Source organism: Helianthus annuus, chromosome 11 (genome assembly GCF_002127325.2).
Source record: "Helianthus annuus cultivar XRQ/B chromosome 11, HanXRQr2.0-SUNRISE, whole genome shotgun sequence".
Taxonomy (NCBI): Eukaryota; Viridiplantae; Streptophyta; class Magnoliopsida; order Asterales; family Asteraceae; genus Helianthus; species Helianthus annuus.
The window spans coordinates 84,631,959-84,657,417 of record NC_035443.2 but is presented as its reverse complement, the minus strand read 5'-3'; the positions used below and the strand labels follow the sequence as shown (position 1 = coordinate 84,657,417).

Below are 25,459 nucleotides of genomic sequence, written 5' to 3'. Positions count from 1 at the left end.
CGAATGACCACTTTTAGAAATCATGAGCCTTAACAGTGTGTGATCCACTGGGTATGCCCACGGCCCAAATAAAACCACAGTGTTTAGATGAAGTGTGTGGCCCGTAATCACGTAAAGCCCAACAGTTTCAAGTGCACACGAGTTGTGCGATTGGGTTAAGCTTGTGCGATCCGTGAACATTTCAGGCCCAATGGTTAGGGTGCGGCCCAGTAAAGTGTGCGAGAGGATCTGGACTTGTGCGATCAGGTCTTACTTGTGCGATCCGGGCCTCATTGTGCGATTGGGCCTAACAACTGATGTGGGATCCATCAAGGTGTTCGGCCCAGATATGTTATGCGACTGGGCTGTGGTTGTGCGACTGCACTTGTGCGATTGACCAGTCAATCCCCAGATCACATTTGTAACCACCCGTGTTTATAGAATCTACTCCAAAAGGAATCGTAACTGTTTCCTTTTTACAATTGTAACTATAACATTTATCATATTTTACATCTTCCAATTAATACCAAGTCATCCATTAACAGTTACGTCATATCGAGATGCGAATCAAATAGAAATCATATTATCGAACACAATTTCATCACCTACTCATGAATTCACAGTTTCTAACCTCACAATCCTAAACCGCGACCACATATTTTTTGCTAATCATCCATGAACCTTATTCAAACAGATCGAACAACTTAATTATCTCATCATCATTCATTCATTCATTATTATCATCGCGAGGTGTTCATGAACAATCCTTAATCCGATTATATCCTAATAATTCATTCCAACAGTTGACTATTGCAAGCGGTTTATCATGATCTTCACTAACATACCATTATTCCACAAATCAAACAAGAACATATATACAAACACAACTATCATGCAAGAACATTCATACACACAATTATCATCTACCGGGTTTTAACAATTAGCAAGGGTAGAGCACTAACCATAACATAGGATGAATCGGCGACGTTTAGGATGAGGGGCTTCGAAACAGAGAAGAGAGGGGCTGCCGTCAAGTAGCTTGAGAGAGGAGGAGAGCTAAGGTTTGTTTATGATGGTGCAAACTAGATCATGGAAAGCCACACACAATCCTTTTGTGTGTACACAGTTACTATAAGACCAGGCCCTAACTTGGGCTGTGTGATTTGGGCCGAGATAGAACACAAAAGACACAAGGGTGTACGGTTGTAATGAGTGTGCGATTCGGGATGCTTGTGCGACTAGTTCTTTAATCGCTAACATATACTATATCCAAACAACTTCTGTTCATAGATAACAATCACATAAAACCAAACATAGTGTGCACACAGATGAAACGTAACGATACTAGCTACGAGGTTGTGGTGAAAGTAGGTAATGTTAACCTTGAAAGTTCAGGTTGTCACAGTTGAGATTGATGGGAAGGCTCTAGCAATGTTACACTCTACATTGGCGCCTGAAATTGATGTTGGGTTCAGAGAAGCTACTTCTGCCCAAGAGTTGTGGAATGCTCTTTTGGCAATGTATGAGGGGAATGAGGAGATTTGAGATTTTTTGTCATTTTCATCCAAATGTCTGACATAAAAAACAAATTAGACATTTAGATGAAAACGACAAAAAAAATCCAAAAGTGAATGGCAATATGGTACAAAAAAATTGTTTTGGATGAAACTGGAAAACATGGCCAAACCTCATGGACGATTTTGGCAACTTACTCTAATAATAATGATATTTTTGAATTAAATCTTACAAAAAAAATATATTTTTGTAATTTTTTAAATTATATTTATAATGATCACTGTTGTAAAACAAGGTCTCGGAGGCCTGGTATTCCCCGAGTAAGTGTTGGACCGTTCTATGACCCGAAAAGTCAGTCGAAGTAGTTCATCTTTACATACGAAGGCGGAATCAACGTAAGTAAAGTAACAACAGCTAATCCTTTCAATTCCTTGTGTTTATATTGCTTTCTGATAAAATTTCAGCAGAGTTTCGGCAGCGTAGCACACACATACACTGTTACAAATGAAGAACCGCTCAAGCCTATTTATAGACGACTTGGGTCGCTTATGTGACAGTCCAATAAGCGATCCAGCACCAGTGTCACATAAGCGATCCTACTCTAATGTCCTAAAAGCGGTCCAGGCTACATGACAAATAGGCGGTTCCCAATATTACATTGACACATAAGCGGTCCTAAGTCTATATCACTCAATATTTACACTTTGACCCCCTATAGACCAATCTTGACTTCAGACTTTATGAAGACGCAGTCAACAGACATTCCGTGCATCAACAGACTCCCCCTTGGATGTCACCTCAAACATTCTTCACAGGTTCTCGGACTGACTTCTAGCTTTATCTACCAGCTTCCCATTAGCTGTTGATCCAGACTCCCCCTCTCACTGACTCCCCCTCTCATTATGCTGGAATCTTGAGATATCTGGTTCAAGCCTTTGCAATTTGCTTCCGTTGGGAAATATCGTCCAAACCTGTTACTCAACCAATAACATTACAATCTATCTTTTCAAGCAATAAACACTAATACAATCAGTTTTAGAAATCCATTCAAGTTTTCAAGTTCAAATTAATGACCCTGAATACTTGATTAATCTACCAGGTTCAACTTAATGACCCTGGTTGACCTTTTGATGAAACAAACTGATTTAATAAAACAATTTTCCAATTTTCTGAAAAAAAATAACAAGTATCAACTTAATGAACTTGTTTATAACTTTGAAAACAAACATTTTCCAACAATATAAGCTCTCCTCGATCTTCAGCTCAGAATCTCCTGCATCTGCTTCATTTTGCTAGAATCCGACAATCAACTTTCCACTCTGGTTTGTCTAAAATAAAGCAGAAATAAAATCTTTTTGGATTTTAGGATGATCTAAACTAAGAAATGAAATAACAGAAAACCTAAATTGCAGAAAATAACCTATTTACAAATTTGTTTTTGACGAGCGTGTCAGGGAATCATATCAGCTTTTCAGACAGATTACAAGTACCGTTAAGCTATATTACATACTCAGATTTAAACAATTCACCTCGATTGTCGATATACTGATCCATCTTAAATTTTCATACAAACTTCAATCTATTCAGGATACTGTTTAAGTGTTTTAAGAACATAGATCAATTCATGTGTCCCACCTCTTGAATATACTCCCGTATCCAGAATCCCAATATTCAAGCTTACAGGCAAAAATACTACAATGATGTCTGTACATAAATTAGGGTATGCGAGAACTGAGGGATCTCAGGTCAGAACTTCCGTTCAGCAGAGAGATATCAGCTTCGACTTAGCAATGTGTTCCCTTTAGAGAATCTTTTAGCTACAACAACTGATTATCAATTTTATCGTCTAATCAGCTGAGGGCTTTATGCTATATTTCAAGCATTTTGGTGAAAGTATTAGCCAGGGACTAGGTCAGAACTACCGTTCAGCAGAAGTCCCGGAATAATACCCCAGACATCATAGAGTATAACCGCCTAGTATATCAGAATACGAGACCTTTCAAACGAGATTTCAGGGGTTACCTATATATCCAAGTAGTGTTCCCCACGAATTTCACCAGTTTGAAATTTTAGGTTTATATCCCGAATAAATCTACTAAATGTACGAAAACCTATCGACACATCATTAGTGAGACTGTTTAACTCATTTTGTCTTTCCAAATCTTTAGCATACTGTAATTGTCTAGCTGATGTACTATCATTTTCCCTATATACACAAGCTCTTTTTTAATTTTATCATGTTTTTGGATTTTTGCATTTTTTACTGTTTTTGTATTTTTCTGAAAATAAAATATGTACAACTTATCTATCTCTCCCCCTAAATACCAAAACACGTAAAAAATCGACAAACCATCGCAGATTGTTTCTCATCTTCATCCGCAACAGTACTCTCATCAACGCTCACAACCCCATCCGACACCGAAAGCAATTTCATACCATTAAGTTTTAACAAATATTGAAATCGATTTTTATCAAAAGCTTTGGTATGCAAATCAGCTTTTTGTTCGTCAGTGTGGATTTTCTCAATTCGTATCAACTTTTTCTCGAAGCAATCGCGAATAAAGTGATGACGAATCTCAATATGTTTAGTTTTAGCGTGATGTACTGGATTTTTAGTTATATTAATCGCGGCCTCATTATCAACAAACAGAGGTGTGTTAAGAAACTGCAAACCGTAGTCGCGCATCTGTTGCTGTATCCACAGGATCTGAGAGCAGCAACTACTAGCAGAAACATACTCTGCTTCACATGTAGATAGCGCCACAGATGTTTGTTTCTTACACTGCCAAGTAACCAATCTCGGACCAAAAAACTGGCATCCTGCAGTTGTTGATTTCGCGTTGATTTTGCAGCATCCGAAATCTGAATCGGAAAACCCTTCGAGTGTAAAATCGCCTTTGCGAGGATACCACAACCCCAATGTGGGTGTGCCTTTCAAGTAACGTAAAATCCTCTTCACAATAATCATGTGCGATTCTCTCGGGTTAGACTGAAATCTTGCTGCGGTACATCAAAGAACCTATCATGGATCGATAAAGTGTCTCATCAACCCTGTCTCCGGTGAGATCTGGGTGAATACCATGATTTATCGCAAGTGGGGTAGCAGCTGGAGTAGAACTTGACATTCCAAATTTCTCCAGAATATCATGCACGTACTTTGTTTGATGAATGAAAATCCCTTCAGGAAGTTGTTCAACTTGTAATCCCAGAAAGAATTTCATCTCCCCCATTGAAGACATTTCAAATTTCTGCTTCATCACCTGTTCGAAATCTTTGCATAATTTCTCATTCGTCGACCCAAAAATAATATCGTCCACATAAATCTGTACTATCAGAAAATGACCATCAACGACTTTAGTGAAGAGAGTGGCATCCACTTTTCCACGTATGAACTGGTTAGCGAGTAGGTGTTGAGACAAAGTCTCGTACCAGGCTCTCGGCGCCTGATGTAGACCGTACAACGCTTTATCCAGCAGATAAACTTTGTTCTTGTGGATTGGGTCAGTAAAGCCCGGCGGCTGACCAACATAAACCTCCTCTTTGACCTTCCCATAAAGAAACGCTGATTTAACATCTAACTGAAATACTTTGAAATTCTTCCAAGACGCAAATGCTAGGAAAATTCTGATAGCCTCTAGTCGTGCGACAGGAGCATAGACTTCGGTAAAATCAATCCCCTCCTGTTGACTAAAGCCCTGAACAACGAGTCGAGCTTTGTTCCTTACAACCACTCCTCTGTCGTCCCTCTTACATTTGAAAACCCATTTTGTATTAATTTTTCTTTGACCGTCCGGTAAATCAACCAACTTCCACACACCTAACTTCTCAAACTGACTTAATTCTTCTTGCATCGCTATGACCCAAAAGTCTTCAGTAAGCGCCTCTTTGTAAGTCCGCAGTTCGACCTGCGAAATAAAACAACTTAATGAAAATTCAGTTTGTAAAGGTGCTACTGTAGAATAAAAACATGTTAAGCCCTGGTCAATTTGACGTCTCGTCCGAACGCCCGATTGCAATTCTCCTATTATCAACTCCTCTGGATGATAAGAAAGAGTTCGCGGCATCACTTCGCTTGGAACTTCTACATTTCCCTCCAGATTAGTAACATTCTGCTCTGCATCTTGTTCACCAACTTGGTTTGTTTGACTTGACAACTGGATCTGCTCCCCCTCAAGATCTGAATCACCATGGTCAAAAACTGGCATATGTTCAGCTTCTTGATCATAATTCACCTCCGACTGATTACCAGGAGCAACGTCATCATCATGTTCACCAGCATTACTAGGACCTGCTTCATCATCATTTGAAGTCTCCCGAGGTCTGCTAGAATACTCTGCTGGAAACCTGAGCGACGATTCATATTCTCGTAAAATATCCAGCTCATCAAAGAAATCTTCCTCTTCCTCCGATTCTTCTCTCATGTCAAACGATTCCCAAAGTTTGTCATAATTAAAACGCCATGAATCACCAGGATTCTGAGGCGGCATTGTATAACCCTGACATTCAACATTTGCTGCTTCAATAATACGCTTTGCACTTGGAACAAAGACACGCCGTGTAGGACCTGAATATCCAACAAATATTCCTTCAAAGTTCTTCGGACCAAGCTTGCCATTCGGCTCTATTACCGTACAGGGTGACCCAAACAGTTCTAGATACTTCAAATTCGGCTTGCGTTTATTGATTAGCTCAAAACACGTTTTGTTGAACTTCTTCACAGTAAGAACTCTGTTGAGAGTATAGCATGCAGCAGAAACAGCTTCAGCCCAGAAATTGATTGGTAACTTGGAATCTCCAAGCATCGTTCTAGCTGTCTCGATTAGCGTCCGGTTCTTGCGTTCTGCAACTCCATTTTGCTGAGGAGTGTACGGAGCACTAAACTCATGCAGTATACCTCTTTCATCACAATATTCCTCCATCTTACTGTTTTTGAACTCAGTACCATTATCACTTCGAATTCTACAAATCGGTCTCTGGTACAGATTCTCAATTTTCTTAAACAAAACTACCAAACTATCAAAGGTTTCGTCTTTCGTTTTCAAGAACATGACCCACGAAAATCTGGAGTAGTCATCAGTCACGACCAAACAGTAGGAATCTCCTGTTATACTCTTAACATTCACTGGACCGAACAAATCCATGTGAAGTCTTTCCAAAGGCCTCGAAACTGAATTGACTTGTTTTGTAGGGTGTGACTTTTTCTTCTGTTTACCTCTGACACAGCTTATGCACTCCCCTTCCAGATGAAAACCTTTAATATTCACTCCGGTGACCAAGTCGTTATGCACTAAGTGATTCATTTTCCTTAGATGAATATGCCCCATCTTTCTGTGCCATAACCTTGACTCCTTCTCCGTTGCTCTGGACACAAAACAATGAGCCTGACCCGTGGTTGTAGTAGCAACGCTCATGTCCAACACGTACAGATCATTGACTCTTGGTGCCCTCATGATGATCCACTCTTCAGGTATCACAAATCCCGGTTTCAAGATCAAACATTCTTTGTCGGTGAAATGAGTAGTATACATCCTGTCACAGATCTGGGAGATACTCAGCAGGTTGTTCTCCAGCTCAGCGATGTAGTTAACTCTCTCAAACGTGATAATACCATTTGATAATGTTCCTTCACCTATGATCCTGCCTCCTTGATTACCCGCAAAACCCACATAACCACCATTAATATCATTCACATCATACAGCAATGCGGTCTTCCCTGTCATATGCCTTGAAGCTCCACTATCCATTATCCACCTGGATACAAGTTTTGGAAGATCCTGCACATAACAAATCATCATTTAAACAACTTCAAGAAAGATGCCGATTCATGCTTCGCAATCCAGGAAGCTCCGGCAATTCAAACTGTTTAGTCAAACATGGTGTCCACCCAGGCCTTATCAGCCTTAGGTGTAACCGTGACTTTAGCAATTTGAATTTTGAAATTCTTAGACTTAAGAGGTGGAAATTGTGCATCATAATCAACCGTAAGTGATTCGTCAGCCTTTTTCACCTCAGAAGTTGAAACTTTCTTCTCAACTTTAAGTTCAATTTTAGGTTTCCACACCTGTTGAGTTTCTGCCACCCTTTTATAAAATTTATCATTTTGAGTTACCCATTTCTTTACGGGTTCAGTTTTTGCTTTTACGTTGTTGTTTTTAACGTTTTTCTCCTCAATCACTTTCTTCTCAACATACATCGGTGCTTTACCCTTCACTTCAACCTTCTTTTGTTGAACCTTCACAGCTTCAGTCTTAGGCTTCACATATGTACACTTTCGTGCAATATGACCAACCTGGTCACATCTAAAACAAGTACGAGTATCAACTACCCGACTCGTGCCTTCAGACTGAGCCTGTGAAGCTCTCTTCTCAAAAAATTCTTTGTTTGATTTTGTAAAAATTTCTTTTTCTTCATCAGCAAGTGAACTTGAGCTATTCACAAACTTTTTCTTCTCGACATACCTCTTGTTTGAAACATTTCTTTTATGAAATGGTTTACCCCCCTGATAACCACCCGACCAATTGTTTCTGTTGTTATTGTAAAAACGTGGTGGATAAACAGATTTCTTGTTGTAAACCCTCTCTTTCTTTCGATTCAAATTGTTCACTGCTGACAACTCGACTTCGACCAGTTTGAAAACATTTGTCAGTTTGTTCAGATTAACATTCTCTAATGGAAACTCAGCATCCGAAAACAACTTATCCGATCCCGACATCTTGTACATGACAAGATCAGATTCATCATATAAGTTGTTTTTGGACTTTTGCTTCGGAATGTATTTATCTAGAAAACACCCATCCTCCTCAGAAGTGTCACAATCCGGCTTAAGCACTTTATCTATCACACTTTTCACCACATCATTTTGGACACCCTCTTCATTGGAAGACATAAACGTGACATCAATGTTCTCAGGAAGTGTAACATCAATTTCTTCCTCAATTTCCACCAAACTAGACTGCTTTTTCGTGTAATTGTCTAAAATTGGCGGTGGAACTTTGTGAAACCCTACACCCGTTCCATCAGAAAACACGTCCTCACCAGCTTTGTTTTTTCCTATAGGTTTGGGAACGATGTGCTGCAAAACAAAGCTAGCTGAGCTATAACTGTTTAATTTCAACTGAATTCTTTCATTTTCAATCTCAACTTCTTTAATCTTAAGTTTTAATTTTGCAATCTCATCCAGTTGTTCATTAATTGATTTTTCTTTTAATTGCAACACAGCTCTTAGATGTTCGTTTTCATTGAATGTTTTTCCGTTTCGATCATCATTGTCTTTCACAACACTTTTAAGTTTCTCAAATTTTTCGGAGATCTGACGGTTTTCCAGAATTAACTTTTCATTTTCAGTTGTAATTTTGTCACATTTAGTGGTTAATTCATTAAACCGTTCAGTTGAAACTTTTAACTCTGTGTCACGATCGAGAATCTGATCTTCAAAAGTTTTAACTTTTGATTTCAGATTTTTCAATTTCTCATCATTCAAATACGTGACAGTACTACAAAAATTGCATTGTTTGTTGCAATTTTTGCAGTCAACATTTCCATCGACTTTATTACCTGACCTGGATGTTGACACACTTTGACTGACCTTCTCTTTTGACTCAGAAACAGAAATAGAATCTACCTCAAGTGCTTTTGCAGCTAGCACTTGGTCAGCCATTTTCTCTGAATTCTCAGTTGTCAACTTCCGAGTCACATCGATCAACTCCGTATCAACCATCTTTGATCTCTCAGTCTCTGTGTTTTCTTTCTTCTCTCTCTCTTCTTTTTCCTTTCTCTCTTTTTCTTTCTCCTCCTCGATCACCTTCGAAGTTGGTGTTCCCCCACCACTTATGCTGCCAGTATTCATCCTCTTCTTTGTACTCTTGAATGATGGCTTCAATATCTATTGTTTTGTCATCAATCGCCACATTGCCATACCGATCAAGATAGCACTCTCTGTCTGGATCCCAACGATTTGCTCTTCTTGCTTCCAAGTATACACCAGAAAGTCTGATAATCTTTGTTTCAGCAGTCATCTTCCTGTACTGGTACTTCTGTTCCTCTGTACGATCATCCTTCCAAGGAATCGGTTCATCATGACTTGCCATGAAAGCATAACCAATGGCATCATCTTCCGGCAAAACCTCTTTGCTCCAATTGTAACCCTCATCATCATAGATCACAGCTAAAGCCCTTGACTTTTCTCTTTGCTCTTCAGCCTGCTTTAGTCTGGGCGGCTCCGATTTATTCTGATGGTAGATTGCCTTCTTGTAATAATCGTCACGAAATGGATTCTCAGATTCATCAACGTATGCATTCCGACATTCTCGCTTGAAATGGCCCTTTTGTTTGCATTTAAAACACGTTACTTTTGACTTATCGAACCCAAGCTTTGTTGACGGACCACCAATTGATTTCCTCCCGGTAATTTCCATAAAACGTTGCGCACGTCGAACAGCACTTGCCATTGCCCAACGATTGTCAATAAGCTCCATTTCCTCGGGATCTATCTGATCGTAGTCTTCTTTGGTCAGATTTGTATTTCCAATCTTCCCGGCTACCAAACCTTCATAGGACTCCAAAACAGACGCTAGAAACACCATCTGTTGCTTGGCCGATTCTTCGTCAAAGTTCTGTGCATTCTTCAAATCGATTGCAATGTTGCACGAAAACTTCGCATCAGAACGATTTGTAGAAGACATAGATCCACTGTGATACCCACTGTGACTTTCACTGCTTGAACTGCTTTGACTTTCTTTGTTTGTTGAAGAAACATTCTCAGCAGAAAATGCAGTTTTCGGAGAAGTAGCTTTCGGCATCATGCTTTTCGGATAATACAGATCCAGATTCTGCTGATAGGATGAGTGATTAACTTTATATGCTTTCTTCAACTCTAGCTCATGACTTTCAAGTCTCTCAATCACAACATCTGGTTTCAAGTTGTCAGGAGCAATAGTGTTCTTTAACATCAATGCATAATATCTCCAATCCATCTCATCAGGTAGTGAATCAAACAATTTATCAACTATCTCATCATCAGGATAATTGATCCCATGTCAAACAAGTTCCAGCTTAAGATGACCAAACCGTTCAATCATTTTACCCACTGATTCATTTTTCATACATCCAAACATATCAAATTCTTTCCGAAGAAGTTTCTTCTTATTCTTTACAATTTCCTCGCTTCCTATACATTTTGCTTTCAGTTTATTCCACAAATCTTTTGCATTTGAGTAATCGATCAAGGAAATGATGTCTTCTCGGACGGATTGGAAAAGCAATGCTACACACTTTTGTTCTGCCACAAAATTATCAATTTCTTCAACTGATCTCAAAGCTTCACCATTCTTCTTTCCATTTGCATAGCCATTTTTCATGCTTTTTCCAGCTTGGAAATGCAAATGCCATCATCCAATCTTCAAACTTTGTTGCCCACCTACTATAATCCTCTATAGCCATAAGCTTTGGAGGTTTGTTGAATGTTCCGAATGCGCTCTCGGACTCCCAAGCTTCTTTCTTTCTTTCTTTCGGCGGACTTTTATCTTTATTGCTTGATGACGTATCGTTGTTGTCCGTACTACCCGAGAATGCATACATATCGCTGAACGGATTTAAGAACATATCATCCATTGTGAACGTACCTGCACAATCAAACAACACTTAGCAAAATTTTTGATTTTGAAAATTATCAGAACCACAAAAGTGGTCCAGAGTATTTTCAGAAAAGCGATCCAGAAAATGTTCGTAAAAGCGGACCAGACAATAATGACAAAGTCCTCTCGAGCGATCCAGACAGTATGTCAAATTAGCGACCGAGAATATGTACGTTCGAGCGATCCAGAGAATGATCGTTCGAGCGGTTCAACTACTGTCACAAAAGCGATCCAACTTTTGTTCGTTGGAGCGATCCAGAAGTGTTCGTATGAGCGGTCCAAGTATGATCGTTCGAGCGGTTCAACAATGTTGTCCGTTCGAGCGGTTCAGAAAGTTAGATTGTCCGAAAAAGCGATTCCAAGTGTGACTTATGAGCGATCCAATCAGGTTATGTCCAGAAAAGCGATCCTACGTCCGAAAAAGCGATCGACAGATTTTAACAAGTTTTTACCATTTTTAGTCCGTATTTTCACCTGATTCTTTCTAGGGTTTGTTAAAAGTGTGTTTTACACGTTATATTTAAATTTCAGACAATTTTGACCGTTGGAACCACTGAAAACCGAAAAAGTATGAGAGAAAGTGAGTAGAAATGAGAGATTTCTGCAGATCTATGCTGTCGTAGTATGAACTCCTCGTCCTGAGCTCTGATACCACTTGTTGGACCGTTCTATGACCCGAAAAGTCAGTCGAAGTAGTTCATCTTTACATACGAAGGCGGAATCAACGTAAGTAAAGTAACAACAGCTAATCCTTTCAATTCCTTGTGTTTATATTGCTTTCTGATAAAATTTCAGCAGAGTTTCGGCACCGTAGCACACACATACACTGTTACAAATGAAGAACCGCTCAAGCCTATTTATAGACGACTTGGGTCGCTTATGTGACAGTCCAATAAGCGATCCAGCACCAGTGTCACATAAGCGATCCTACTCTAATGTCCTAAAAGCGGTCCAGGCTACATGACAAATAGGCGGTTCCCAATATTACATTGACACATAAGCGGTCCTAAGTCTATATCACTCAATATTTACACTTTGACCCCCTATAGACCAATCTTGACTTCAGACTTTATGAAGACGCAGTCAACAGACATTCCGTGCATCAACAGTAAGCTTGACAAGGTAGGTTGCAGAGGTTTGAGTACTCTCAACTCCGACTAGTGAGTATCTGTCAACTTTTCCGACAATTTCAGTCCAGGAGTGTTGTTGTCTTTCTAATTGATTTAACGGAAGAAAGCAGATGATGTTAAGTTGTCTAAATAAAATTGAAACAAAAATAAAACTATTGGATGATATATACAAAAACTATTTTTTTTATAAATTTATTTTAATATCTATCGTTTATGGGAGTTGACAAAAACTAAATTATTGAAGTAACAATGTTTTTTTAGTAGACAAAACACGGGGACTAGAGGTGAGCAGAACATTGAAATAACTGAACCGTAACCGAAACAACCGATAAAATAGAACCGAAAAAACCGAACCGAAACAAAAACCGACGGTTCAGTTTTCGAATAACTATTTTCAATAACCTTAAAAAACCAAACCGAACCGAAACGAAAAAACATATATTTTTATGTTTAAATTTATGTTGTTTGAGTGTTTAACCCATACTATTAGAAATTATTAATTTTATTCTTGAATATTAAGTATTTATAATAAAAACATTAATATGTTTATTTATAATTTAGATGATTTGTTTATTGCCTACAACAAATAACAAAATTTAATATATAATTTACATAATCTTCAAAATATTATAAAAGAAAATGTCTTAAAAAACTTTGGAGAAATATAAAAATAGATTAGAAGATTAGGTTTATGTACAACAACAACAACAACCGAACCCAGTAAGTCCCACAAATAGCAAAGCTATTGGTGGGGTCTGGGGAGGTTGGGATGTAGGCAAACCTTACCTCTATCCATATGAATAAAGAGGCTGCTTCCAAAAAAGACCCCCGGCTCGAAATCAAACATCAAGCAAACAATGCGAACTACATACATAGCAATAGGACTGCACCAATCACATAATAAGTGGTAACCGACTAACATAATAGAATAGACACAGCTATAGCCCCTACAACAATATATATATATATATATATACATACACACACACAAGATGATAAACACATGTAAAATCTACCTGAGAAGTAGTAAATATTAACCCCTAACCCAAAAATCTCAGGCACCTCATCACTCTCTACTAAAAATCCTTAATCTTAATCCTACGTCTCCACGAACTCCTATCATGGACTATGTCCTCAGAAAGGTACAACTCTAGCAAATCCTGCCTAATCCGCTACTCCCAAGTCAGTTTGGGCCTTCCTCTGCTCCTTCTACCTTCCACACAAAGGGTGTCCACTATTCTAACCGGTGCCGTCACCGGCCTCCTCTTTACGTGCCCAAACCATCTCAATCTCCCTCCGCCTTAATCTTATTCGATATACTAGCCACCCCTAGCCTTTCCCTAAAAACCTCATTTCTCATACGCTCTAGCTTTATGTGCCCACACATTCACCGTAACATCCTCATTTCTGCCACCTCCATCTTGCGTGTCTACGTCTTTTTGATAGCCCAACAATCTGTTCCATATAACAGAGCAGGTCTAACTGCATCCTTATAAAATTTCCCTTTAATTTAGTTGAGAACCTCCTGTCACACAATACCCCAGCGGCTACTCTCCACCTACACCAGCCAGCTTAGATACGATGGGCAACGTCACTATCTATCTCCCCATCCTTTTGTACAAACGATCCTAAATATTTAAATCTAGTAACCTGTGGCACTGCTTGACCACCAATGGTGATTTGAGTATCTTCACGGTAGACTCCTCCACTAAAATCATAGTGGAGGTACTCAGTCTTTGAACGAGTAATTCTTAAACCTTTGCCTTCTAAAGCAACTCGCCACTCTTCTAACCTGTCGTTCAGTCGCTATTTACTCTCCGCAACTAACACAATATCATCTGCAAAAAGCATGCACAACGGAATCGGTTCCTGTATCGACTTTGACAACTCATCTAGCACAACTGCAAAGAGAAACGGGCTCAACGCCGACCCTTGGTGGAGTCCTATCTCCACCGGGAAAAAATCAGTATCCCCTACTGGCGCACGAACACTAGTTTCGGTCCCATAATGCATATCCTTAATTATGTCTATATATTTCCTAGGTAACCCTCTACCCTCCAAACTATCCCAAATCAGTCCACTTGGTACACTGTCATATGCTTTTTCTAGGTCAATGAACACCATATGTAGATCCCGTTTCTTCTCCCTATACTTTTCTATCAATCTCCTTAGAATGTGTATCGTTTCTGTAGTTGACCTCACCGGCATAAAACCAAATTGGTTTACCGTAACTTGCGTTTCTCTTCTAATCCTAGTCTCAGTTATCCTCTCCCATAATTTCATAGTATGACTTAACAGCTTAATCCCTCTGTAGTTCTCGCAACATTGGGCGTCACCTTTATTCTTATATAAGGACACTACGACACTACGCCTCCACTGATCTGACATTTTTCCCGAACTAAAAATAAGGTTGAAAAGGGACGTTAGCCATTGAACTCCTTCCTCTCCCAAACACAACCACGCCTCAATTGGTATGATGTCAAGACCAACCGCCTTAGCTCTTCCCATCTTCCTAAGTGCTGTCCTAACTTCCCCATGTGGGATACTCTGATCGTAACCGTTATTACGTTGTCGCCTTTGGATAGTAGGATTTTCAATTTGTTGTTAATAGTTCATCCTACTGTTGAAAAGATTATGAAACTAGTTTTGCCATCTCAGCCTAATGTCAAGTTCATTTAGTAAAACATGTCCATCCACTCCCTTTATAAACTTCACTACCCCTAGATCATGCCTCCTATTGCTCCCTAGCTTTAGCGATCTTGAACATTTGATGCTCGCCCTCTTTTGTTTCCAGGATTTCATACATCATTAGGTTTATGTAAACATTATTAAATAAAAAAGGTTAAATATAATAATTTAAATGTAGACATACAAGAAAGATTCTTAAATTTAAAATTATACTTTTTATTTTTTTTAATCCTACATAATTTTGTTTCAAAAACCAAAATAATCGAAAAACCAAATCAAACAAATGATAAAACCGAAACGGAAAAAAAAAAACCCAAAACTGAATTTTAAAAAACCAAAAACTAACATTTTGGTTTCGGTTTCGGTTTTGCCAAAAAACCAAACCAAAGATAACCGTTCACACACCCTAACGGAGACAACGATTGAGGTTTACTCGAATAATAAATTTGTCTTGCATAAACATACCATTCGCAAACTTTTTTTGACTTGCAAATATGAAAATCCATATATATATTACAAACTTACACACAAAATTCAACCATCGAACATTCCATTCGGTTGAACCCGTCTTTCCCCTCACCTTTCTCTCTCATCACTATTTCCCCTTCAACCACCGGCGACCACTCATTCAATGAAGTGTTTCCACTTCAGCATCGGCGACCGTCGAACCTCCGCAGACGACGGCGCTCTTTCCCGCTCCTCCACCAAATTATCCTGGGCCCGTTCCCTCAGCAGCTTCGACACAAGTCGCCGGTCAGAATTCGATTCCAACAACAACAATAATAATAATACTAATAATAGTTCTGGTGACGTAAGCAACGCTGTCGAGTTTTCTGAGTTGTTGTCTCAACGCCGGTCGAACAACCTGCGAGTTTTTAAGTTTTCGGAGCTGAAAGCGGCGACTAAAGGGTTTAATCGGTCGCTTGTGATCGGTGAGGGAGGGTTTGGGTGTGTGTTTAGAGGATGTGTTGGTGGTGAAGATGAAGGTGAAGAAGATGTTGCGGTTAAGCAGTTGAGTCGGAATGGATTCCAGGCATAGTTTTTCACTTTTTTTCCTCTTTTATTTTCGTTCAATGCGCTAGTCGAAATCGGATCGTTTCGTTTCGGGCTCTAATTCTAAAGCTTAAGCTTGGCTTGTTACCAGTTTTTTATTTTAAGCTCGAGATTAGGTTGGGCTATGATTTTTTTTAAATATTTATTAACTAAACTCTATATGTTTTTTATATTATATTTTAATTAATTGTTACTTATACGTAACATAATATATGTATTATTTGTGTTATTATATATAATTATAAATAATGCGTTGTTTAGGTTCGTGTGTCAGCTCGAGCTCGATAAGTGAAGCATGAGTTTAAGCTCATTTATTAAACAAGCTTATTTCTAAGTTTGAGCTTGTTTAAGCTCGACTTGATTCATTCTTTTAGCAAGCTAATTTCAAGTAGGTTGACCCATTTATATGATTAAGTTACTAGGCGTCAAATTTGATGAAAAATTCATGGGGTTTATCAACTAATGAAATCAAAATTGCAAGCAAAAAGATAAAGTTAAATGCTATTTTAGTCCCTGTGATTTGAGCTATTTTGCCAGGTTAGTCCAAAGGTTTGAAACGTTGCCATTATAGTCCAAATAGTTTGAAACGTTGCTATTTTAGTCCATTGGGTTAACTTCATCCCATTTTTTTGTTAACGAGAATGGCAATTCGGTCTAAAATGACCGAATTGCCCTTCTAGTTAGCCGAATTACATAAAAAATGACTGAATTGTCATTCTAGTTAACAGAAAAAATGGATGAACTTAACTTAGTAGACTAAAATGACAACGTTTGAAACTATTTGGACTAAAATGACAACATTTCAAACCTTTAAACCAAACAGAGAAAATGGCTCAAACAACAGGGACTAAAATGACATTTAACTCCAAAAAGATAGTATTTAGAATCTTTTGGCTGGATTATGTCATGTGGGGGTACCTAATACCTTATGACTTTTATGTATGGTTGTTAGGACTACTTTTTTGTTATCTTCTAATGAATTTTGCTTGAAAATTCATTTTCTAGCATTCAGGGGCATAAAGAGTGGATTAATGAAGTCAACATCTTGGGGGTAGTCAACCATCCAAATCTCGTAAAATTGATAGGATATTGCGCAGAAGACGACGAAAGAGGGATCCAACGGTTATTAGTCTACGAGCTTATGCAAAACAAAAGCCTGGAAGACCATTTATTGGGTCGGGTCGGGTCTCCTCTCTCATGGATGACCCGTTTACAGATCGCTCAAGGTGCAGCCCGCGGGTTGGCTTATTTACATGAAGAAATGGATTTTCAGGTACATTTTGTTTAATACATTTGCACTTATTATTGGGTGATTATTTAAAAAGTAATAATATTTTATAATTTTTTTCGGGGCAGTTAATTTTTCGTGATTTTAAAACTTCGAATATTCTTTTGGATGACGATTTGAACCCGAAGCTGTCGGACTTTGGGCTTGCTAGACAGGGTCCCGCTGCTGGAATCGATCATGTAACAACAGCTGTAAGTTTCAACTCGTTTATTTATGGACGTGTCAATTTGGGCTATTTTAAATAGCAAATGGGTCAAACGGGTAAAATCGAAAAAAGGAACATGTCAAATGTCAAATGGGTCAAAACACAAAAGTTACCCAAAGTGTATTTTTTTTAATGTGTCAAACTTGTCACCTATTTTTATTTGAATTGTATGCAAGTATCTAACGAATTTTAAAAGTTCTTTTTTAATAATATCAAACTTTCAAAACTTACCTTTTGACATATTTTGGCTACATTTTGACTTTTGTGGCTGCTTCAATTGGTAGAAAATGATGTCTGTGTTTACATCAAATGGTAAAAAACCAAAACAGAAGTTACCTACATCACAACGTAAGTTTTGAACGTTTGCACGTCCAAAGGGCTCAAGTTAGATACGTATTGGTGCATTTGAACCTTTTAATTTATACGATCTGTTAAATATTTTATTTAAAACATTAGATTGCGGTAATATAAAAAGTTTCTAATAAAATGGGTCGGTCACATGAGTAAAACTGAAAAGAGGAAACGGGTCAAACGATGAAAGTTACCAAAAGTGTATTTATAATATACAACCTTATAAATCATTTTAGAGATTAGATTCTTATTGTTATTGTAATTATAAAGGATTTCTCTAGTAAATGAACGAAAAAACTAACTTTTTAACACTTAATTTTTTTTGACCCGTTACCCAACCTGTTTACCTTCCATTTTAGCCTGCTCTATGCTAAGACAATCTGAACCTACTTTTTACCATTGGTTTTATTACTCATTAAAATGTTTGGTAATTACTAATAAGTCTAACAACACCATTTTCTGCTATTCAATTTCTTTAAGGTTGTCGGGACGATCGGTTATGCAGCACCAGAGTATCTCCAGACGGGCCGATTAACATCAAAAAGTGACGTTTGGAGTTTTGGGGTGGTCCTATATGAGCTTATGACGGGCCGACGAGCAGTGGAACGAAACTTACCAAGAAATGAACAAAAACTAATAGAATGGGTGAAACCATACGTTTCAGATTCAAAAAAACTCCATCTTATAATCGACCCACGTCTCGAAGGAGACTATTCCCTAAAATCAGCCCAAAAACTCTCCGCTTTAGCCACTAAATGCCTTACGAAAAACCCGAAAGGCCGACCCAGAATGAGCGAAGTGGTTGAAATGATTGGGAAAATTATCAATGATTTGTTGCCACCAGATGAAAACGAGCCCGAGCCTGAGCCTGAACCTGAACCCGAATCCCGGTTCATTAATAAAACCGGAACCGAAATAGTGCCGAGAAAAGAAGAGGTTAATGGGAATTCGACAAAGAAAGCTTTTGATTTTAAAGAACTGAGGAATAGATCAATTGGGAGATTGGATTGGAGAAATTGGCCAGCAAGTATGGTTAAACATAGTGCTTGATGTTAAAGCTTTTGTGGATATGATTAAAAGGTGTGAATTTAAAGATTTTGTTTTACTGTAACAAGTAGTTGTTAAGGAAGGCTAGGTGGTATACACAATGTTTGAGTGATTTCCTATCGACATGTGAAAAGAAAACTATATATGAATTGATAATAAATGCAACATTTTTTTGACCGACCAACACAACCTTGTATATTATTAAAACGAGTCACCAACCAGCCGGTATTTTTTTTTTTTTTTTTTTTTGCTATTTACATTGGCGAATATGTTTTTTTCCGAGATTTGCTCATACTGTAGATAGTACAAATGAGAAAATTGTTAGAATATCATATATTAGAATTTAGGATTGACCTATAGTGGAGGACTGGAGACTATTAAATTTCAAGGCGCAACCGGCTGACCATTGACCCAGTAGTAGTGTGGCCAGTTTGATGACATCCGATATTTAGTCCGGTTGACCAGTAGCCCGCAACCGGCTGACCATTGACCCAATAGTGTATAGTCAGTTTGATATCCAGAATTTAGTCTGGTCAAGTGGTTGACCAGTAGTGTGGCCAGTTTGATGAAACTTAGTGGAAAGCTCAAAATCTAAAAATACAAATTGGGTCAAATAATTATGGTCTGTGCTCAAACTTAGTTAGCCCAAATAACTATACAATCATTTAGCCCAATTAGTCTTCTTTTCTTGACATCACTTGCTACTTGGAGAAGCTTGAGGCCCGGGATATGTGATCGGTTCACCACCATCAGCAACAGAAACGTCCCCCGAGCTCACTCTCCTTGGTCGGGTTCCTTGACCCGAGTGTCTCCGGGGCAGGTTTCCGTGACTCGAATGTCTTCGGGGTCGTGGTTCTATCGGCTCCTGAAGCTTCTCGAGTTCTTTGACCACGTCCGCCATATTGGGCCTGAACTTGGGCTCAAACGATAAACACCGTAACGCTACGTTCGCAACTGCATAGGCTGCTTCAACCGTGTATTGGCCTTCGAGACGACTATCCAAGACCCGTAAAACTTTACGTTTGTGGGCCAGGTAGGGCTTGGCCCATTCGACTAGACTGTGTTTGCCCAATTGTCGGTTTTTGTCTACTACTCTTAGGCCCGATAACATTTCAAGAAGAACCACCCCAAAGCTGTAGACATCACTCTTAGACGTTAAATGACCTATAACGGGAAAAAACATGAAAAAGATCAGCGATAAAGAATCCAATTTTGGATTTTTTGACACAAACCCATGTGCATACCGGTGGCTAGATACTCAGGAGCCGTGTATCCGTACGTCCCCATGACTCTAGTCGAGACGTGGCTCTTATCACCGATCGGTCCATCCTTGGCTAGCCCGAAATCTGATAGCTTTGCGTTGTAGTCCTACATGTTCATACGTAAGGGTAAAAACGTCATTATAACTAAAGTTAAGATTTTGCACTTTATTTTATGCAATTTTTTATAAAATTTCATAACAACACAACATATACCGAATCTAGCAACACATTAGAAGTCTTGAAATCGCGATAAATCACTTTTGCTTTCGCACCATGAAGAAAAGCAAGTCCTTTAGCAGCTCCGAGAGCAACCTTTAACCGGAGACTCCACGATAATGGTTGAAAATAAGATCCTCCTAAATATCAATCATACAAAAATATATGATAACTTTGTACTGTTTGTAAGTAGATCCAGAGATATTGAAATATAACAAACTCACTCCTAAATAAGTGATTTTCCAAGCTCCCACGAGGCATGAATTCGTACACTAAAAGCCGTTGCTCGTCCTCCAAACAATATCCGATCAATTGTACGAGATTCGGGTGCAAAAATTGCCCGAGATAATTCACTTCTGCCTGCAAAAACCGATTGCAAAAGTACATATGTGGATGAACCAAGAAATCTTGAAATGGGGAAAATAGGCAGGTATGTGGGTTGGATGACGGGTCAAAATGGGTCGGGTTTTACCCAAGAGGCCTTTTGTCAGATAATTCAACTTTCTTGTTCATTTAGGTAGTATGACAAAGGTTATATTATTTCAATAATAATAATCTAAAAATCTACATATTTTATACATTTGAAAAAGCATTTGACCCGCTTCTTTTTAAGCGAAAGAACATTCGACCCGTTTGCTTTTTTAAGTGAAAAAGCATTCAACCCGTATCTTTTTAATCGGAAAAGCATTCGACCCGTATCTTTTTAATCGGAAAAGCATTCGACCCGTATCTTTTTAATCGAAAAAGCATTTGACCTGCTTCTTTTTAAGCGAAAAAGCATTCGACCCGCTTCTTTTTAAGCGAAAAGGCATTCGATCTGTTTCTTTTTAAGCAAGAAAGCATCCTACCCGCTTCTTCTTAAGTGATAAAGCATTGGACCCATTTCTTTTTAAGCAAAAAAACTTTCGACCCGCTTCTTCTTTAAGCGAAAAAAGCATTCGATCCGTTTCCATTTAAGCGAAAAAGGTTTCTACCCGTTTCTTTTTAAGAAGTAAAGCATTCGACCCGTTTCTTTTTAAGCGAAAAAGCATTCAACCCGCTTCTTTTTAAGTGAAAAGGCATTCGACCCGCTTCTTTTTGAGCGATAAAGCATTCGACCCGCTTATTTTTAAGTGAAAAGGCATTGACCCGCTTCTTTTTTAACGATAAAGCAATCGACCCGTTTCTTATTAAGCGAAAAAGAATTTGACCCATTTCTTTTTAAGCCGAAAAATCATTCGACCCGTTTTTTTAAGCGATATATTATCTATTTCTTTTTACATATTTTACCTATAAAAAATAAAACAAAACCAAAGAGTCTCACCAGCCATTCCCTGTGACCTTGAAAACTTTCTTGATGAAGCTTTTTGACAGCAATAACAACACCGGTTCCGGGCTTAGTAGCAGTGAAAGACTGTTCATCTATCCAGCCCTTGAAAACTGACCCGAACCCGCCTTCTCCCAACACGCTATCGGGTCGGAAATTTCTGGTGGCCATTTTCAGATCAGAAAAGCTAAAACTTTTCAAATTGGGTGACTGTAATATCTCGCCTTCACTGCGGGGTGTTGGCGGCACAGTTGATACCTTACTGCTGTTTGAAGTGCTGTGATCATTAACATCTGAATCTGCCCCTGAAATCATTTAGAAAACATTCAATTCAAGTTCATGTAAATTGAAACTAGGGTTGTTCAAAAAACTCGCTCGAAATTGGCTAGTTTCAAGCTCGAAGCAAGGTAAGCTCGGCTAAATTAAAGCCGAAAATTTAATATACGTTAATTGTAAACCAAAGGTATAATACAGTTTTTAATATTAATAGATTACGAACTCTTTTGTTATAAATTCTATGTTAGAGATATTGTATTTTATTATTTTAAATTTAATTTAATATGTGTAAGAATATATAAACTACATTTAAAAATAAAATAAAAGGAGTTGTTAGAATCGTTAGTTAGCTCGTTTGAGTTAAAGACAAAATTTTAATATAAATTAATTGTAACCCAAAAGGATAATACTAAGACAAAATTTTAATATAAATTAATTGTAACCCAACTAAACCAAAATTTTAATATAAAATAATTGTAACCCAAAAGGATAATACTAATTTTAGTATACATAAATCACAAACTCTTTTTTTTTTTTTATAGATTCTATGTTAAAGATATTGTATTTTATTATTATTATTATTTTAATAAATGTAGAAAAGTATAAAATATTTTATTATTATAAGACGTCGATGCAATGGGGTTTTAATACTAACCTGGTGATATTAACTACTAATCCGATTAAGATATAACCGTAGGCCGTTTAAAAAAACAAATAAATTACCAGCTCTTTTGTTTATAAATCGTTACAGATAATATTTTTTATTATTATATATTTTAATATGTATAAAAATATAAAACTAGTGTTAAAAATAAAATAAAGAAAAGCTGGATTGATCGTTTTCCAATTCAAGCATGGGCTCAACTTTTCAGCTCCGAGCTCAATATTTTAGCTAATTAAAATATCCTAATCTAGCCGAGCCGTTAGCGCTATTTGAGACACCTATAAACCCATAAACCAGACAAATTCGATCCCAAAAATAGACTTTTTTCAGATAATTAAGCAGAAACATTTCAACTATTCATTTACTCAAATAATATGTTTAAACAGTCACAATTTCAAGATTTAGAAATTTTAGGGTCTAATTTTTAAGGTTTCAAAGAATAATTCAACCAAACCCCACCTACAACTACACATAATTACCCTAAAAACAGGGGAACTTCCCAAAATAAAATAAAATAAAGAGTTAATTACTGTTTTTGTCCGTGTGGTTTGTCAAAATCACTATTTCAGTCCATTAGTTTAAAAATTGCGATTTCATTGTGGTTTCACTTTGGTACCCATTTCAGTCCCGTGGTTTCACTTTCGTAACCATTTCAATCAATTATTCTGTTAAATACATGGACTGAAATGGTTACGAGGTGGACTAAAATGGTTATGAAAATGAAACCACATGCTGAAATCACAATTTTTAAATTAATAGACTGAAATAGTGATTTTTGACAAACTGTAATTAAGTCTAAAGTAGAAAAAAACACACACAATTCCCAAAAAACATTACTAATTGATGAATCATACCTGTGTGAAATGGGTTCTTGTCTTTAATTAGAGCACTGAAGCAAACACCCATTTCAATTCTTGGTTCTAAACAACTATCTTCCCTAAATTTCTTGAAAGTGAATGCTTTACAGAAACAGAGTATTTCACTAGAGCTTCATGAATAACAATCAAGAACATGAAAATCAGATCTGGGTGTTGAAATACTTTCTTATGGGTTACACTAAAGACACTTAATTACATGTACAAGAAAGGGAATTGTTTCTTTTTTTGGTGAAAACCCTAGAATATGTGAGAACAGAGTAGATAGAGAAGAAGGGGTGTTGATAAAAGGGTATGGTGGATGAAGGTTGGGGAGAGATAGACAATATTAATGAGAGAAAGCCCAGTTGATTGATGGAGATGGTTCCTTACAGGTATGAGTAACCAAGTCACACTCATATTGGCAAGTTTTAGGTCCATGCAAAAGTTATTAACTTATGTGTAAAGGCTAAGAAACAAATTATTGATTATTTACACTATTTGTATTCTATTCATCATCTTCATCTTTATAATATAATTTATAATATAATTTATAATATAATTATAATATAATTATAATTATAATTTATAATATAATATAATTATAATTTATAATTGCATAAAAAAAATACTATATCTTTTTTAATTAAATAATATTTTTATATATTTATCATTATTTTTTCCCTTTACTACTCATACACTTGCAAAAAATATAAAAAAAAGTTTACACGGGGAACATTGTTTTTACATATTTCCATACATATTTCCATACGTACAGTAACATTCTCTCTCTCTCTTTCACTCAAAGTCTCTCATAACCACTATCTATATTAGGCTAGAGGGTGTGGTCATGATCTTCATGACCACCATGACCCTCCACATAGTCGTAATGTCACTCATCTCTAGTCCACCATCGAAAACCACTACCCTGAGAGTGTGGTCATGACACAAACCACTATCCCTTATTTATTTTTGTCTAAAGAAAAAAAATATTGAAAAATGGAAAAGGTGGATCGTGGTTGTCGTGGTTTAATACACGCAAACCATGGTGAGTTAATGAGGGGGGCGATGTAGTGATTGATTAATGTTCATACGTAGCAATCCATGACCCAAACCATGCCCCCATACCCTTCAGCCTTATAGAAGACTCGCTCATAGAATTTGGTAACTAGTGGGATTTTCTACGCTATGCCAGGGACATCTTGTTGGGACCGGTTTGATTCATTACAGTATAAGTATGTTACTGACACTCGGTGTAAAAACCAAAACAGAAAACTCAAAAATAAAGTTGTGATATGGCTAAAATAATATCGACATGTGTTTTACATCAGTTAAAAATTATAAAAGCGAATACCGATACTAGTATCCATAATACTGATATAGGTATTGATGTTGTTTGGACGGTATCGGTTTGGTTCGTCACAATGTATGCTATTGGCACTCGCTATATCTATATCTTACGATATCAAAAACAATACTCTATTGAAAACATAACTCAATTTTGAATTAAATTTATACCGTAACATCAGAAAAAAAACACGGCTGCATATTCCTTTTTTTAATAAGAATTAATAAGATGAAATTTAAAATTTAGAAAAATTATATTTTAATATGGTGTATATGATTTTTAATATAAGAGACAAATAAAATTCGAAAAAAAGTTGTTAGATTGGGGCCTTTATAATTAAGGCATCTGCTATTCATACGTCGTGGCATCTTATTCATAACCCTGACATATATACAACCCGTAAACAATTATATAGACCGCAAAGATAATTAGTAAGAATCGGAAATTTTAGATAATGTTTTTTTTCATGTTTTATATGACCCGTATAAATGATATACGAGGAATATGACCCACACTTTAATGTTGGTTGTGTTTTTTGTTGAGAAAATGAGCTTGGAAGCCTCTATACGAGCTGTATAGGTATCCAACCCATATATTTGTAATTTTTATTAGTTTAATAAATCTCAAACGTTTGAAAATAAAACT

At 37.3% G+C, this 25,459-nt stretch overlaps 2 protein-coding genes across 3 annotated transcripts; one reads left to right on the top strand and one right to left on the bottom strand.

The window, feature by feature from the left end:
* Nucleotides 1-15,471: 15,471 nt before the first annotated feature.
* On the top strand, nucleotides 15,472-19,072 carry LOC110940133 (serine/threonine-protein kinase PCRK1). Of its 2 annotated transcripts, none has more exons than XM_022181690.2 (4): nucleotides 15,472-15,977; nucleotides 17,010-17,270; nucleotides 17,354-17,476; nucleotides 18,322-19,072. In XM_022181690.2, the coding sequence occupies exons 1-4, from the start codon at nucleotides 15,576-15,578 to the stop codon at nucleotides 18,889-18,891; spliced, it is 1,356 nt and encodes a 451-aa protein (XP_022037382.1). In that variant the 5' UTR covers nucleotides 15,472-15,575; the 3' UTR covers nucleotides 18,892-19,072. The 2 variants fall into 2 exon arrangements, with proteins under 2 accessions (XP_022037382.1, XP_035835341.1); XM_035979448.1 differs by having other exon boundaries at nucleotides 15,834-15,977; nucleotides 17,003-17,270.
* A 339-nt stretch (nucleotides 19,073-19,411) lies between these two features.
* Nucleotides 19,412-23,887, bottom strand: LOC110940134 (probable serine/threonine-protein kinase PBL10). Its single transcript, XM_022181691.2, has 6 exons — nucleotides 23,467-23,887; nucleotides 21,670-21,977; nucleotides 20,591-20,726; nucleotides 20,364-20,506; nucleotides 20,133-20,256; nucleotides 19,412-20,052 (listed from the first exon to the last, which is right to left on the bottom strand). Exons 1-6 carry the CDS (start codon nucleotides 23,516-23,518, stop codon nucleotides 19,583-19,585), a joined length of 1,233 nt encoding a protein of 410 aa, XP_022037383.1. The 5' UTR covers nucleotides 23,519-23,887; the 3' UTR covers nucleotides 19,412-19,582.
* Between the last annotated feature and the right edge of the window lie 1,572 nt (nucleotides 23,888-25,459).